Consider the following 17,557-nt stretch of genomic DNA (forward strand, 5'->3'; position numbering starts at 1 on the left):
TTCCAACCACTGTGTCTTTGTGAAGTGCAGAGTAGGTGGTCGGGTGATCTTTGCATGTGTATTTCCCACGTGAAGCTTGGAGGACGAGGTGTGATGGTGTGGTTGTGCTTTACTGGTGACACTGTCTGTGATTTATTTAGAATTCATGGCACACTTAACCAGCATGGCTACCACAACATTCTTCAGCAATATTCCAGCCCATCTGGTTTGCGTTCAGTGGGTCTATCCTTTTTATTTTAACAGGACAATCACCCAGCACACCTCCAGCCTGTGTAAGGGCTATTTGACCAAGAAGGAGAGTCATGGAGTGTTGCATCAGATGACCCGGCCTCCACAATCACCCAACCTCAACCCAATTGAGATGGTTTGGGATGAGTTGGACCGCAGTGTGAAGGAAAATCAGCCAACAAGTGCATAGCATATGTGGAAACTCCTTCAAGACTATTGGAAAAGCATTCCAGGTGAAGTTGGTTGAGAGAATGTCAAGAGTGTGCAAAGCTGTAATCGAGGCAAAGGGTGGCTACTTTGAAGAATCTAAAATCTAACAAATATTTTGATTTGTTGAACACTTTTTTGGTTACTACATGATTCCATATGTGTTATTTCATAGTTCTGATGTCTTCACTATTATCCTCCAATGTAGAAAATAGTAAAAATAACAAAAAAACCTTGAATGAGTAGATGTGTCCACACTGTATATGAAAAGTAGGTAGGTGAAAAGGTTCTATTTCCGCGGCGTACACCTCACTGACAATATGAAATGGTGCACCCACACAGACAGTGTGGTAAAGAAGGCACAACAGTGGCTCTTCAACATCAGGAGGCTGAGGTCTTGGCCCTCACAAACCCTCACAAACCTTTACAGATGCGCAATTGAGAGAATCCTGTCGGGCTGTATCACCTCCTGGTAAGGCAACTGCACCGTCCGCAACCGCAGGGCTCTCCAGAGGGTGGTGTGGTCAGCCCAGAGCATCACTGGGGACACACTGCCTGCCCTCCAGGACAACTACAGCCCCCGATGTCACAGGAAGGTCAAACAGATCATCAAGGACATCAACCACCTGAGCCAAGGCCTGTTCACCCCATTATCATCCAGAAGGCGAGGTCAGTACAGGTACATCAAAGCTGGGTCCGAGAGACTAAAAATCAGCTTCTGTCTCAAGGCCATCAGACTGTTATATAGCCATCACTAGCCAGCTACCACCCAGTTACTCAAACCTACACCTTAGAGGCTGCTGCCCTATGAACATAGACTTGTACTCACTGGTCACTTTAATAATGGAACACGAATCAGTTTAATAATGTTTACATGAGACTCTCATTAACACGCTGGTGTTCTCCGTTTTTCTCTGCAACCCCCAGCGTCTTGGGACTCGTCTGAAGTCAGTACAGCTTATCTGCCAACTTCTGTCTTTCCCTTTCCTAAAAGTTTGGGCTATATACTAATCCGACTCCTATCTGCAAAGGTGAGACTCTCACTGACACGTACACCTTGGTTGCTTTGCTCTAGGACGCCTCACAAGACACCTCACAGGCCTCACAAGACTCATCTGAACGTACCATGGTATCAGTTGAAAAAATGGATGTAAGTATATAAGGAGACTGTTTAGTGCCAAAAATAAGGGGTTAAATACATGTAATATATATATATATATATATATATATAAATGTTTCCTGATCTTTCTTATACCTCTAAGATATATGTTCACGTTGTAAATCTGTTAATCAGTGCATTTGTAAGGGCTAATAGCAGTAAGGCCAAAACACTTTTTTCATCAAAAAATTTGTTTTTGTATTTTTTTTATGCTTCATGGGTCTTAGGCTCTTATGGGTTAAGGTGTTAGGATACATAGATTGTGTGCGGTTATCTTTCACCATACAAACTGGTAATAACTTGTATCATCCCACTTGACATCCATACAAAACAATCTATAATTTAATAGTGGAAAGCTCATGTCATAAACAAATATTTAGCTATTTACAGCACAGTATCTTCATTTCATTTCAATGATGTTGGAAGCAAACTTCAGTAGCAACATTGGTTTTGGTAATACCTCAATATTCTCTTCAGGTATTTTAATTTGTAGCATTTGTAACATCACAAAATTCACCAATTTCAGAGATGAACCTATCAAGGAAAGCAATATCCCAAATGATTATTTTTTACATTTAGTTTATCAAAAAAATATGTATTTTAAGAAATACAAAAGTAGAAGTACATAGAAGACAAATACCTGAGTACCCCACATGATAATCATTACAACAAATATATAAGTGCACATTCCTAACCCATTTTCATAGTGCCAAAATAAACACCATATTTAATATGTATACAACAATACACAGTAACCCTCTTTTACCAGTTTTGTTGGTTTGCGCTTAAGAATAATAAAAAAGCATGTCATTTTCACAAAACTATTCATATTTTACATTTACCAAGAAAAATATAAATCTAACTCAGTTTTTAGTAAGTATAAAAATGTATCACAATCAGGAGCGTCACTAATTCCACTTCAAGTATGCTCTTCATCTAGGAGTGTGGAGTCTGTCAATAATATCACTTCTTCTTTGTGTTCATATAGGCTCATATAAGTTCATATATAGGCTATAGCCTACAGATATATTTACACATGATGCTTCAACTTTATATTTATCACTCTTTAACAAGGTTGTACAAACAGAGGTAAGACGGCTCGTACAACAGCGGTAGGTCCAAAAACAAGCACTTTGAGCTAAGGCCTCTACATATACACACAGTAAAAGCTGCAGGTGAAAAAAATAAAAAATACATTTAACTATACACTATCGAGTTCACATTCAAAAACAATCATCTGTATTCTTTTCTTCCCAGTGACTTTTTGTGAAATAGATAATTCTTCAAAAGTCTAATCTTGGTGCTGACACTGTCTTCCTCAATGGGGGAGTTGCTATAGCAATTTCTGCACACAACGATGCTTTTGGAAGGAGAGAATAAAACAGAATACAAACAGATTATCTACAGGGACAAATATAACATATAATGTATGTTATATTTATACTCTGCATAAATGTTTTTGTAAGAGATAGTAAAGCAATTGTGTGCTGTTTACTACAGGTGGTATGACATATGTTTTTCATACAGAACCAGTCAGAAATTTGGACACTCCTACTCATTGAAGGATTTTCTTTATTTTTTAAAACTATTTTCTACATTGTAGAATAGTAGTGAAGACATCAAAACTATGAAATAACACGTATGGAATCATGTCGTAACCAAGAAAGTGTTAAACAAATCTACATATATTTGATATTTGAGATTCTTCAAAGTAGCCACCTTTTGCATAGATGACAGCTTTGCACACTCTTGGCATTATCTCAGCCAGCTTCATGAGGATAAGAGGTTTGCCTTGTTAAACATACATTTTTTTTAAATGTCTTTCCTTCTTAATGTGTTTGAGCCAATCAGTTGTGTGGTGACAAGGTAGGGGTGGTATATAGAAGATAGCCCTATTTGGTTAAAGACCAAGTCCATATTATGGCAAAAACAGCTCAAATGAGCAAAGAAAAACATCATTACTTTAGGACATGTAGGTCAGTCAATCCAGAAAATGTCAAGAACTTTGAAAGTTTCTTAAAGTGCAGTCTTAAAAACCATCAAGCACTATGATGAAACAGGCTCTCATGAGGACCACCACAGGAAAAGACCCAGAGTTACCTCTGTTGCAGAGGATACATTCATTAGAGTTACCAGCCTCAGAAATTGCAGCCCAAATAAATACTTCACAGAGTTCAAGTAACAGACACATCTCAACATCAACTGTTCAGAGGAGACTGCGTGAATCAGGCCTTCATGGTCAAATTGCTCCAAAGAAACAACTACTAAAGGACACCAATAATAAGAAGATACTTGCTAGGGCCAAGAAACATGAGCAATGGACATTAGACCGGTGGAAATCTGTCCTTTGGTCTGATAAGTCCTAATTTGAGACTTTTGGTTCCAACCGACTCAGAGTATCTGAACAGATGATCTCCACATGTGTGGTTCCCACCGTGAAGCATGGAAGAAGAGGTGTGATGGTGTGTGGGTGCTTTGCTGGTGACAATGTTGGTGATTTATTTAGAATTCAAGGCACACTCTGCATTCTGTAGCAATATGCCATCCCATCTGGTTTGTGCTTAGTGGGACTATGATTTGTTTTTGACCCAACACACCTCCACGCTGTTTAAGGGATATTTGACCAAGAAGGAGAGTGATGGAGTGATGCATCAGATGACCCGGCCTCCACAATCACCCGCCCTCAACCCAATTGAGATGGTTTGGGATGAGTTGGACCGCAGTGAAGGAAAAGTAGCCAAGTGCTCAGCATATGTGGGAACTCCTTCAAGATTGTTGGAAAAGCATTCCAGTTGAAGTTGGTTGAGAGAATGTCAAGAGTGTGCAAAGCTGTCATCAGGGCAAAGGGTGGCTACTTTGAAGAATCACAAATATAAAATATATTTTGATTTCTTTAACACTTTTTTTTTTACTAAATGATTCCATATGCGTTATTTCATAGTTTTGATGTCTTCACTATTATTCTACAATGCAGAAAATAGTACAAATAAAGAAAAACCCTTAATTGTGTAGGTGTGTCAAAACCTTTGGCTCTCTAAAAATGATTTCTTTGCATCATGCTTGCTTCATAGCGAGCTGTTATGTTTGTGGATTTGTTTAGACAAAGAAAATAGGCAGACATATAATAGACTTAAGACAATTATAACATAGAATAGGCCTATACCGTTGCATTAGAACACCTATAGAAATATATGTTATCAAAGATATAGGTGTGATTAAATACAAAAATAGGGGCGCTCATTTAATAAGAATAATGCAGTGTGGGAATGTACAATGTACAATAGTATATGAGATACTACAACAACTAAAAAGTGTAAACAGATACTATTGCCAATACTTTACAGTAACAATAAGCTGTTGCAATAGAAGTACCGTATGTCTGTTGCAATATGAGTAGATATATAATTTGTCCACGTCGCTGTCATCTAAACAGAAATAAGCTGCTACTTTGACCAGGAAGGTTACATAGACCAGGCAGGAGAGGAGAAGTTTGAATTGAACAGTGAACTGTTCCTGGCCATATACATAGGGCCATTCCAATGGCCAAAGACTATCAAGACAAAAGACAGTGTCAATTCAAAATATGGTATACGCTGCAAAATAAACAGAACAACAGCGACATTACATATTTTGCCAGCAAAATATGAGTTATCTAAAAAGCAGTATGTATATTGTCTTATGCATTTGTCCAAGTGCACCTAGATTATCATATTTGATCCAAATCAGTGCCATCTTCCTTCATTGGCATTATCCTTCTAAAAAGGCTCTTAGTAAACTCTAAACCACACTGCTTTCTGTCTACTTTACAGTAGCAGTTTATCAGTTTAAAGTGCATTGGGCTAAATGCTTTCCACATCATTCATATCCACTGTACAGCAAAGTTCGGATCAATTCTATTTTAATTCTATCAACAAAAAAAGTTAATTCCAAATTCCTATGCCAATTTTCCTCATTGCTTTTTTTCATTGACTGAATTGAAATGGTATTGATCCCAACCCTGGAGTACAGTGGAGAACATGCACTGACATGTAATCTGCAGAAAGCAGCCTGTTCACTAAAGACACATGAGTGGAGTAAAGGCAAGTTGCGAGAAAGATATGTGAAGTTGCTATTGAACCAGGGAGTGCCTCATCCATTCCTCCACATCCCTCAAGGCATCAGGCTGCTAGTGCAAGAACAGGTTTAGGGAGGCAGGTTGCAGTGCTTTTCCTTTCCTCTGTGAAGTGTTGTGGAACTGATAAGGTTAAAGGAACTGTTCTAAGGAAAGCAGATAGTTAGCTAGTGTAATGAACAAAACTTTAATAATACATTTGTATACAATGTCTGGAAAAGTAAATCAATGTCTGAGTAAGTCTCTCTCTCTTTCTCTTTTATTTTCTTTCTTTCTCTCTTTCTCTCTTTCTTGTTCTCTCTCTCTCTCTCTCTCTCGCTCTTCTCTCTCTCCCTCTCTAATGTGGCTGGTGTGACAACACGTCTGAGCAGTTTGCAGTTAGCAAGGCTTTTGACATAAGACAGAGAAGATGTGTATTGCATGAAATGGTTTGGGTGGTGGAGTCAGGGAAAGCCCCCTTGACAAGTTGAGCTCTTCCATGGCAGTCTGTGTTGCAGCAAACAAGTGCAACAATACAGTATGCAAGACAAGGACAGTGAAACGACTTATAAAACTATAATATAACTACTCACAGTATTAGTTGCTCTTTGACAATCTCAGAGACAGACCACAACAAAACTGAATAGGTGTACTTGTTCTTTGTGCTCTTTTTCCCACACAAAGAAATCCCTCACTTCAGATGCATATCTCAATTTTAAAATCTTCAAAACACCTTAAAAAATGAAAATGTGTATTTGGCCCAGACCTTCATATATTTGTTTGGAATTATAAAGTCAGTATCATTATGCTGCAGCAAATGTTAGTTAGTATTCTCTGCCTTGGTTCGCTGCATTGATCACACACAGTTAGTTCAACATCACAGTCCTGGGGTGGGGATGGGGAGGGACGGCTCCTGTCTTGTCCAGCCCTCTACTGGAAGGTGTGTTCCCCGCGGACGATGTGAGATGAGAACTCGTAGCGGTCCTTACTGTGGTGGCCACAGATGTTGCACTCCAGCGGGTCCCTGTAACCATGACAGCCCATGTGGATGGTGTACATAACGTGGTCCAGGAAGAGAACACAGCAGTGCTCACACTGGAACACCCTCACCTCCCGGCCTTCTCGCCCAAACACACGCACCCCGTCCCGACTTGTCTCTGCCGCCTCTCCCCGGGCCACCTCCGCTGTCAACCCCACCCCAGCTACCTCAGCCCCACCTTGCCCCTCCTCTCTCCCGCCATTGGCTGGGTTGGGTCTGGACCTGGGTCGGGGGTGGGGGTTGTTTCGGTGGTTCCTGTAGTAACCCAGCCTCTCATGTGGGCTGCTCCGTGCAGATTCGGCCGAGTCCAGCCCACTGTTGCTAGGACACTCTCTCTCCTCTCTGGTACCCTGGAGCTGGTGCTGCTTGGGTCTGGTGAGGGCGATGGGCCCGTTGGAGGAGGGAGTAAAGTCAGGAAGAGGAGGGTGCAGAGGTGAAGGATGAGGTGGGGCGTCCCGGCTGCTTGGTCGGTCCATACGGTGCCCTGGCCCTGGTTCCAGGGGGTAGACGTGGTGGAAGAGGGGGTTGCCCATGTTTACCACCTCAGCCATTGAGAGGGATGGGTGTGGACCGTGTGGACCGTGTGGATGGGGGTGGTGGACCAGGGGTCTCAGGGAGTCAGAGCCCAGGTAAGATATGGCGTTGTTGATAGCCTGGTCCATCATGTGAGCCTGCATCAGCTCTGCCTCCTTCTCATACTTCAGACTCATGTCATAGCTCAGCTCTGGGTAACTGTAACGCATCATCTTCTCACCTGCACAGAGCACAGAATACATATTACCACAATGAAACTCACATATGTATGGAGAAAGTGTCTGGTTGAATGACACCTCTTGAAACCATGTTTAGCGACAACAAGTATACTATACATACAAGTGTAAATATATACTGTAGTATACAGTGCCTTGCGAAAGTATTCGGCCCCCTTGAACTTTGCGACCTTTTGCCACATTTCAGGCTTCAAACATAAAGATATAAAACTGTATTTTTTTGTGAAGAATCAACAACAATTGGGACACAATCATGAAGTTCTACGACATTAATTGGATATTTCAAACTTTTTTAACAAATCAAAAACTGAAAAATTGGGCGTGCAAAATTATTCAGCCCCCTTAAGTTAATACTTTGTAGCGCCACCTTTTGCTGCGATTACAGCTGTAAGTCGCTTGGGGTATGTCTCTATCAGTTTTGCACATCGAGAGACTGACATTTTTTCCCATTCCTCCTTGCAAAACAGCTCGAGCTCAGTGAGGTTGGATGGAGAGCATTTGTGAACAGCAGTTTTCAGTTCTTTCCACAGATTCTCGATTGGATTCAGGTCTGGACTTTGACTTGGCCATTCTAACACCTGGATATGTTTATTTTTGAACCAATCCATTGTAGATTTTGCTTTATGTTTTGGATCATTGTCTTGTTGGAAGACAAATCTCTGTCCCAGTCTCAGGTCTTTTGCAGACTCCATCAGGTTTTCTTCCAGAATGGTCCTGTATTTGGCTCCATCCATCTTCCCATCAATTTTAACCATCTTCCCTGTCCCTGCTGAAGAAAAGCAGGCCCAAACCATGATGCTGCCACCACCATGTTTGACAGTGGGGATGGTGTGTTCAGGGTGATGAGCTGTGTTGATTTTACGCCAAACATAACGTTTTGCATTGTTGCCAAAAAGTTCAATTTTGGTTTCATCTGACCAGTGCACCTTCTTCCACATGTTTGGTATGTCTCCCAGGTGGCTTGTGGCAAACTTTAAACAAGACTTTTTATGGATATCTTTAAGAAATGGCTTTCTTCTTGCCACTCTTCCATAAAGGCCAGATTTGTGCAATATGCGACTGATTGTTGTCCTATGGACAGAGTCTCCCACCTCAGCTGTAGATCTCTGCAGTTCATCCAGAGTGATCATGGGCCTCTTGGCTGCATCTCTGATCAGTCTTCTCCTTGTATGAGCTGAAAGTTTAGAGGGACGGCCAGGTCTTGGTAGATTTGCAGTGGTCTGATACTCCTTCCATTTCAATATTATCGCTTGCACAGTGCTCCTTGGGATGTTTAAAGCTTGGGAAATCTTTTTGTATCCAAATCCGGCTTTAAACTTCTTCACAACAGTATCTCGGACCTGCCTGGTGTGTTCCTTGTTCTTCATGATGCTCTCTGCGCTTTTAACGGACCTCTGAGACTATCACAGTGCAGGTGCATTTATACGGAGACTTGATTACACACAGGTGGATTGTATTTATCATCATTAGTCATTTAGGTCAACATTGGATCATTCAGAGATCCTCACTGAACTTCTGGAGAGAGTTTGCTGCACTGAAAGTAAAGGGGCTGAATAATTTTGCACGCCCAATTTTTCAGTTTTTGATTTGTTAAAAAAGTTTGAAATATCCAATAAATGTCGTTCCACTTCATGATTGTGTCCCACTTGTTGTTGATTCTTCACAAAAAAATACAGTTTTATATCTTTATGTTTGAAGCCTGAAATGTGGCAAAAGGTCGCAAAGTTCAAGGGGGCCGAATACTTTCGCAAGGCACTGTATGAATATGAGTGCCTGTCAAAGTTGAACCTTTTCCCTTTTGAGAAGCTAGGCATTATGTTCTTGTTTTTCGTATTGCATTATCTCAGAGGTTTTGTGTTTAATAGTGGAAATCCCCATCTATCTGAATGCACTGTTTAACCCCTCCAGAACAGGGATGCGGTGAGCTGTTTTGCCCCTCTCTCGATAAGAGCTATGGCAGAGATACAGGTGTAACAAACCACAGAGTGAAAAACATGCCCTCGTCTCTCTCATCCGCTCTCTGTGTCTCGCTCTATCTAATAGTGCAGTGAATTATACCTCATAAACAAAATAATTGTGTTCAACGCTAATATGCCCACTAAATTTTTACAACTGTTTCGTAATACAAAGAAAAATAATGTTTTGATTATGTATTTATTGTAATTGAATGTAGAAATACAGTGAATAAGACCAATGGATCTGAAATCTAAATCTAAAACAATCGAACAAAAGGCTGAAATCTGTGATTAGTGTGTTCATTTTAAATCAAGGTAATATTTTTGTTGCTAAACCTCTGCCCAGGCTCGCAATTCCCGTTTTTGCATGCATAAACTCATCCTGTAACAGTTCGGTCAAACTGAACATAAAAAATCTAAACTGTAAACTGAATTTAACATAACCTAAGGTAAAATTCAATCAAAAAATGGAATTAACTAAATACCCCACAAAATACTCAGTGATATGAGGTAGATGCAAAACGTAAACAATATGGTGGGTCAATTTCTGTAACAACTAAGAGTGTTGACGTGAGAGGCTGAACTCCTCAGCTGTTTTGGTGCCCTGGCCACCACGCTGTGAACAGCATGAAGCACCCATGCGCATGCACAAACACTGTGTGTGACTGTGTGAGAGCAAAGTGTTGCATCTCACTCATCTCAATATCTCCGGTGCTGCTCGTGGTAAAGTAATTTTGCTGAGTCTACCTTTAATAACACATGAATAATTATGAAACCCTGAAATATTTCAAATAGTTATTGTAAAGAAAAATGAAATGATGTATTGTCTTTTAAATACAATAGTTATATAAGCTTATATGAGTAATTGTGAGTTAGTGATCCTTGGGGTCAATACATCATTGTGCGCCCCATCACAGGAAGTGATGTGATGATTCTTACCCACAAACTTTTGTGGGGTGGTGCTCTTCCTCTTCCCCATGTTACTCTGCAGTCTCTCGATGACTGGTGGGCGGTCGAAGGTTGCCATGGCAACAGCCTCGGCCAGGGGCCTCTGCTCTTTAGGGACCTCACCTAGGGGTCAGAGGTGTGTGTGTGTGTGTGTGTGTGTGTGTGTGTGTGTGTGTGTGTGTGTGTGTGTGTGTGTGTGTGTGTGTGTGTGTGTGTGTGTGTGTGTGTGTGTGTGTGGAAAAGCAGAATGAAAGTCTGCACCAAGGCTTGTAGGTAGTAGGTGGCTGGTGTATGAATGTCAAATAACTAAGTAGAGTTTACAGGGTACTCGCACTTACTCTACAATAAGGAGGCAGAGAAATACAATTGGTCTTCAATTGAACTTCATGCTTGAATGATCATTTATAAAAAGAGAAAGTGCAAGGTGCAGAAAAGTGACAAACAAAGCAGACGTTTCCACATCTATACCATCAACAGTGCTGTACCATATAGCACGTCTCTGTACCAGAGCAGGACATTGACACTCACCTGGATAAGGTCCGGTGATGGAGGTGGGATCCATGGCAACACTCTGAAGGTAGTTATGGCAACGCTCTTTATGCTCCTCCAATGAAATCCTCTGTTTGTAGCTCCGCCCACAGTAGTTGCACTTGTGTGGTTTGCCCACTAAACGAGAGAAATTATATCAAAATAACAAAATATTATTTTAATAGACAGATGGATGGACAGAGACAGAGAGTGGGCATGGTCCAAAGCATTTTTGTGGTGACGCAAATCTACAGTATGTGAACTCTCTAGGAGGTTGTAGTAAACGCATAGAACCTGTGGAGAACAGAGTCTATGTGAACTTTCTAGGACAGTGTTCCCAACTCCAGTCCTCGAGTACGCCCAATAGTAGACCTTTTGGTTGTAGCCCGAGACAAGCACACCTGATTCAACTTGTCAACTAATCATCAAGCCCTCAATGAGTTCAATCAGGTGAGTTGGTCCGGGGCTAAAACAAAAATGTGTGCTGTTGGGGGTCCTGGAGGTCTGGAGTTGAGAAACACTGCTGTAGGAGGTTGTAGTAAACAAACAGAGCCCATGGAGAAGACAGAAAATAGAGGAGGGCTATGATGCGCTATGGAGTAATTATGCTCCACAGTTAGTAGGATCCCTCACACAAACCAGACTCTCCAATACAGACTTGTCCCTTTCATACACCAAGGAACAACTGTTACAACTCTTCCAGGCGCCAAATACTAGTTTACTACTATGTTGCATAATTCAAAGGGCCTGTAGGCCCAGTACAGAGACAGTCAATACGTTCTGCATCCCTTAGTGGGAGGAAAATAACTCCAACGTTAGACCTAAACAATGCATGTGTTTCTCCTCAGCAGCTGGAGGTGGGAAGTGATTCATGCTGCCAGTTCCATTCAGATGGGGTTTATGCTGGTGAGACTGGCCAAAACCTCACCTAGCTTTCCCACAGAGAAGATCCATCGGTTGATCCTTCCTTCCTTCCTTCCTTCCTTCCTTCCTTCCTTCCTTCCTTCCTTCCTTCCTTCCTTCCTTCCTTCCTTCCTTCCTTCCTTCCTTCCTTCCTTCCTTCCTTCCTTCCTTCCTTCCTTCCTTCCTTCCTTCCTTCCTTCCTTCCTTCCTTCCTTCCTTCAATCCTTCCTTCAATCCTTCCTCCCTTCCTTCCAATCTTTCCTCATTAATTTATGAATTCATCTTCATTCGTTCACTCATGAATGAATTACTCATTAATGAATGAATGAATGAATAAATTCACAATGAGTTGGCGGTCCAGACAACACCCACCAGTGTCCCAGACTCTGGCCCAAAATAGGAGCAGTTCACGTGATGAAATGTATAGCAGAGGTGACTACGTCACTAGAAACTACCTGACCTGTTACTGTGGGAATAACATGTTTCAGTCTGATAACTAAGATACTTTTATCTAAAGGGACTTACAGTCACGCGCGCATAGATTTAACGTATGGGCGGTCTTGGGAATCAAACCCACTACCCTGGCATTATAAGAATACAATGTTCTACCAACTGAAGTAATATAATGTCACGGTAATGGAAAAACACCCCGAACTGTCTGTCTGCTCCAATGATCTAGGCCAAAGCACCTGCGAACTGTCGCCAGCTGCCAGCCGCAATGGGCAGTTACACTTTCATGTTGGAATAGGCAACACACACACACACCTCATTTACACAACCTCCCCCACGTGGCCTTTTGCAGATGTTGGATGTATCACCAAAATCCCGCTTTCAGCAGCTATTCTTGAACATGCAAATAGCCTCAACGCTCTCAGCCTTTAGACTCAGTCGGCTGCATCTATTTGGGTGACAAACAGGAACCTATTGTTTCTTGTCTCAGAAACCTTTTATTGTCTCATGTAATGTCAAAAACGAGTGACCCCATAGCTCTCCATGTAGCATCTAAAACACCTCCAAGAATAACCAATCACATGCACACTGCACATTTGCACAGCAATTCTAGGAATGATTTCATATTGCCATTCAACAATGTGTTTGTGATGGGTTCAGATACTGTACAACACAATCCATGCAGTGCCAATCTGTGACACCTACAGCACCCAAAGTCACAGGAAGGCCAAAAAGATCATAAAGGACAACAGATATTACTGCATTGTCTGTACTAAAAGCACAAGCATTTCCCTACACTCGTATTAACATCTGCTAACCATGTGTATGTGACTAATACAATTTAATTTGATTTTGATTTTGATTGTACAATACATTGTCAGTCTCTCTCTGTTTCTCTGTCTCTGTCTCTTTCCCCTCTCAATCTCTTCACCTGTTTCCTGGCACTGTGTCATGTGTCTCCCAGGGGGCAGGGAGGGACAGAGAGAGAGAGAGAGGAGAAGGGAGAAGAGCCCTTTCAACTACAGCCTTGTACGTAAGAGAACGGCATGCGAACCTACTCCGAGGGGAGGGGCGGAGGGGCGGAGGGGATTCAAACAGTAGGTAGGCTGAAGGCCGGGGGGGATTCATATAGTAGGTAGGCTGAGGGGCAGAGGGGATTCATATAGTAGGTAGGCTGAGGGGCGGAGGGGATTCATATAGTAGGTAGGCTGAGGGGCAGAGGGGATTCATATAGTAGGTAGGCTGAGGGGCAGAGGGGATTCATATAGTAGGTAGGCTGAGGGGCAGAGGGGATTCATATAGTAGGTAGGCTGAGGGGCAGAAGGGATTCATATAGTAGGTAGGCTGAGGGCCAGAGGGGATTCATGTAGTAGGTAGGCTGAGGGGCAGAGGGGATTCATATAGTAGGTAGTCTGAGGGGAGAAAGGGGATTCATATAGTAGGTAGGCTAAGGGGCGAAAGGGGATTCATATAGTAGGTAGGCTGAGGGGCAGAGGGGATTCATATAGTAGGTAGGCTGAGGGGCAGAAGGGATTCATATAGTAGGTAGGCTGAGGGGCGAAAGGGAATTCATACAGCACTACTACTTACTACACCTTCATTTGCTGCCTACACTGACTGGAGGAGAGTGAAGAATGAATTTAGCCTAAAAAACAGGATGTGAAAATTAGAAAAAGGTCAAAAGAGAATGAGAGACAGAGAGAAAGACAGACAAGAGACAGAGAGAAAGACCCTCTGGTTATGGGTAGCTGCATATGAGTACTTCTAGGAGGACAACACTAGAGATGGCGGCGTACTGTTGTCTGTCCTGTGTCTCAAAGACACGGCATTGGAGACCACAGAGAGAGAGGGGTCTTTGATGCAGAGCTAGGACAGTGAGTTACAGTTAGAGCAACACAGCACAGCGTTTCTTTAGTCTCCCCATATATCTACAGAGAACCCGAGAGTTCCTTTCTGAGGAGACTAGACGTGAGCAGGTTATAGGAATGAAAGGAACATCATGTCCTGGGTGCCTAACCACAGCCCTTGTCTGTCTGCAAACAAAGCTTCAGAGAGATGCATCCATCCAACAATGAGAAACAATGATATTTGTGGGGACTGTTGCTAATCTGTCTCACACAAACTTAGACACAAGTCAGACGAGATCATGCTTTTAGTTACTTCGAGACAGACCTGTTCTATAGCCTGTTCTATAGCATCAACTATTTGACAAGTTGAGAATTTATTGAAACCAGGATATGATACTCAGTAGTAACCACAGGAATAAAAAAAAGTTAAAGCAAGCATGACTCAGTATAGAGGGAATAGGTGAATAAAGGAGTCACAGAGATGAGGAGGAAGAGGAGGAAGAAGAAGGAAGAACAGAGGCGGCAGAGAGGCTGACCTGAGTGTGTGCGTAGGTGGCCTGTGAGTGCGTCACGACGGCGGCAGGCGTAGCTGCAGAAGGGGCATTTGAAGGGCTTCTCCCCCGTGTGCAGCTTAATGTGTCTCAACAGGTTGCCCTTCTGAGTGAACGACACACCACACTGGTTACACTGGAATGGCCTATCACCTGAGAGGGCCACAGGAAGTGTTACACTGGAATGGCCTATCAGCTGAAATGGGCACAGGAAGTGCAAGCTCGCTTCACTCACAGTCCCACTTTAACATAGTGCCAGATCAGCAACACACAATAACCACAGAAACTCAGCAACCTAGTCTTGAGTTGCCACACTTTTCACTGGGATTTTGGACCGAACGAACTTAAGTACAGAAATTGAGGTTCACAGCGACCCAACAACAATCAACACATTTCAATGGTAAAACATGTACGTCATTTAGCAGACACTCTTATCCAGAGAAACTTATAGTAGAATAAATATATTTTCATTTTTTTTTTCTTTTTTCGTACCAGTCCCCCACGAGAATCAAACCCACAACCCTGGCGTTGCAAGTGCCATGCTCTACCAGCTACACAGGACCTATACATGGCTGGACTGTGGAGGTGAACAAACCCTAAACTCGTCAATTGCTAACCTCGTCCTCAGCCTCAATTAAACAAACCCTAGCTGAGACTAACAAACATTGCCAATATTACTTCAAGGAGGATTTTCAGTGCAGAGAAAAACAAACTGCTGTGTGGTTTCTGATGTGCACTGTGTACTATTGATGCATTTGAACTAGATCTTACTGTAGTAACGACAGAGATATTTATATCTCCAGAAATAGAGTGTGGTGAGATGAGGTGTTAGCTCTGTTCCTATTCGCTCTGGGTCTCTACTACAGCTTTCTCTCTTTCTATCACCACACAGTACAGTAGGTACATAATTACAATGTTTCCGTCCCTAACCAGACCCAATGTATGGTTATAGGAGGGACAAACATACACACATGCACACACCATATGTATAAGTTAAAAGTATTATGTTAAGCGTTGCTGTCAGAGTGTCTTCAGATGGAAGACGGTTTAGAGAGTCTTACATTGTGTCTTATAGTCTTGCATTGCTAAACGTGCTGTATACGTTTAGTGCCCAGTTTTACCATCGGTGAGTGTGTGTTTGTATGTCTCTATGTACATAGTTCTCCTGGTTCACAACTAGACTACAGCACTCTCATCATCATCATCATCATCGTCATGATCATTATCATAATGATGATCCGCTCTTGATCTGCAGCCCAACAATTGAAAATCTGATCCTAAATCTGTGACGACCGAGGCACAGTAAGGGCTAGGGAACAGGTTGAGGAAGATTCCTGGGATGTTTTCCCTGAGAATGATTCAAAGGCTCAACTATTGTCTTCTAGAACACAGCAAAGCTTTTCACCTCCACACCCAATGACACAAAAATAAGCCATTTCTGACTCAAGCATTATAATTTTCTTCAAACATAGGATAAGTGACGTGTCTTTAGTCTGTCAAATATCTCGTACTGAGCTACAACGTGAAGTATCCATTATCTGCCATTTTGTATTATATATAACTAACAGGTTTTTTCAATATGCTAGATGTTAATGGTAAAACATTGACAATCCTCAGATACATCAGAGAGTATTGGGTCATTGGTGTTCAATATAGCGTACATACGGGTTGGGCTATATACTGTAGAAGGGACATAAGAGGAAACAACTTTAGAGAAACATTTACCATTGGGCAGCCGAGTTCCTGGGTCACATGACCCTTCTGACCCGGGGACCCCATCCTGTAGGTTGTTTGGGCTGTCAATCATGGGCTCCTCCAAACCTGATCCCTCTTCCCCGCTTTGGCCCATGTCCTCTGCTGTGGTCCTCCTGTCCCCTTCATCTTCTGTCTCATCTTCCTGTTTGATTGTGTTTTCTAGAAGAGACCAGTATGACCAATCAAGTTATTGTTTGATGGTTTTTGGCTAATTCCATTATTTTTGTGGGTGATCCTTGTTTCTCAATAGGTGTGGGAACTGAAGGTTGGGTTTGTACATCTTGTAAATCTCTTTCTCTTTGACTAACTCCATTGATAGGAATAAGTTCATCCAATCTGCATATCATTTCCCCTGGCGAAACAAGTGATATAATGATACTCACAGTATTAGGAAAGTTTATGCTAAACCCCCTGAGACAGAGACTCTCCACATCTGACTAACAATTACACTATTTTAATTGTAAGCAACTATAAGTGCTATATTTAAACCTGAAATTCCTGGAATGCACATAGTTAACATGTTATGTAAAGATACACTTGGTTACTCCCAGAAATGGACTGTGTGTAGTGATGTGACATGCTCTAAACATTATTGGGGAGGAGATGAGAAACAGGCTTGTCTAGTTCCAGTCAGTCCCTGGGGAGAAGAGGGAGGGAGGAAGAAGATGAAAGAGGAAGGACGAGGGGGAGGGTAATGTCCTAGCCTAGCCTAAACAGGTGCTGCTGCTGAGCCCCTGAGGTTTTCCACTTGACTGGGTTAGAGACTGGCTGGATGGGATGTGGGGGAGGGGGGTGCTGACTGACTGACTGACTGACTGACTAAAGGCAGGAAGGCCTCTGCTGGTTTTCTACTGCCACAAGACTCCTAGTATCTGTGACTGACAACACACACACACACACACACAAACGTAACCACAGAATAATATTCAGAGATCCAGAGATTGTACACTCCCATACAATGCATTTGTTTGAATATAGGGACCTTTAAGATTGAACATAGGTTACAGGGACCTTTAAGATTGAACATAGGTTACAGGGACCTTTAAGATTGAACATAGGTTACAGGGACCTTTAAGATTGAACATAGGTTACAGGGACCTTTAAGATTGAACATAGGTTACAGGGAC

The 17,557-nt window shown here is 42.2% G+C and overlaps 1 protein-coding gene across 7 annotated transcripts in view; it reads right to left on the reverse strand.

Moving 5' to 3' along the window:
* Positions 1 to 4,809: 4,809 nt before the first annotated feature.
* The window catches only part of LOC112225571 (zinc finger protein Helios), a 31,214-nt gene continuing 18,466 nt past the window's right edge, over positions 4,810 to 17,557 (reverse strand). For 5 of the 7 annotated variants that reach the window (XM_024389652.2, XM_042306516.1, XM_024389650.2 and 2 more), the window contains 5 exons: positions 16,401 to 16,589; positions 14,661 to 14,828; positions 10,925 to 11,062; positions 10,388 to 10,519; positions 4,810 to 7,477 (listed from right to left, as the gene is read on the reverse strand). In XM_024389652.2, the coding sequence (XP_024245420.1) occupies positions 6,615 to 7,477; positions 10,388 to 10,519; positions 10,925 to 11,062; positions 14,661 to 14,828; positions 16,401 to 16,589 (1,490 nt within the window). In that variant the 3' untranslated portion in view covers positions 4,810 to 6,614. Of the gene's footprint in view, positions 7,478 to 10,387; positions 10,520 to 10,924; positions 11,063 to 14,660; positions 14,872 to 16,400; positions 16,590 to 17,557 lie in introns of those variants that run through there. The other 2 variants (XM_042306518.1, XM_024389651.2) reach the window with 2 other exon arrangements.

The sequence above is a fragment of the Oncorhynchus tshawytscha genome, linkage group LG26 (assembly GCF_018296145.1).
Source record: "Oncorhynchus tshawytscha isolate Ot180627B linkage group LG26, Otsh_v2.0, whole genome shotgun sequence".
Classification (NCBI taxonomy): domain Eukaryota; kingdom Metazoa; phylum Chordata; class Actinopteri; order Salmoniformes; family Salmonidae; genus Oncorhynchus; species Oncorhynchus tshawytscha.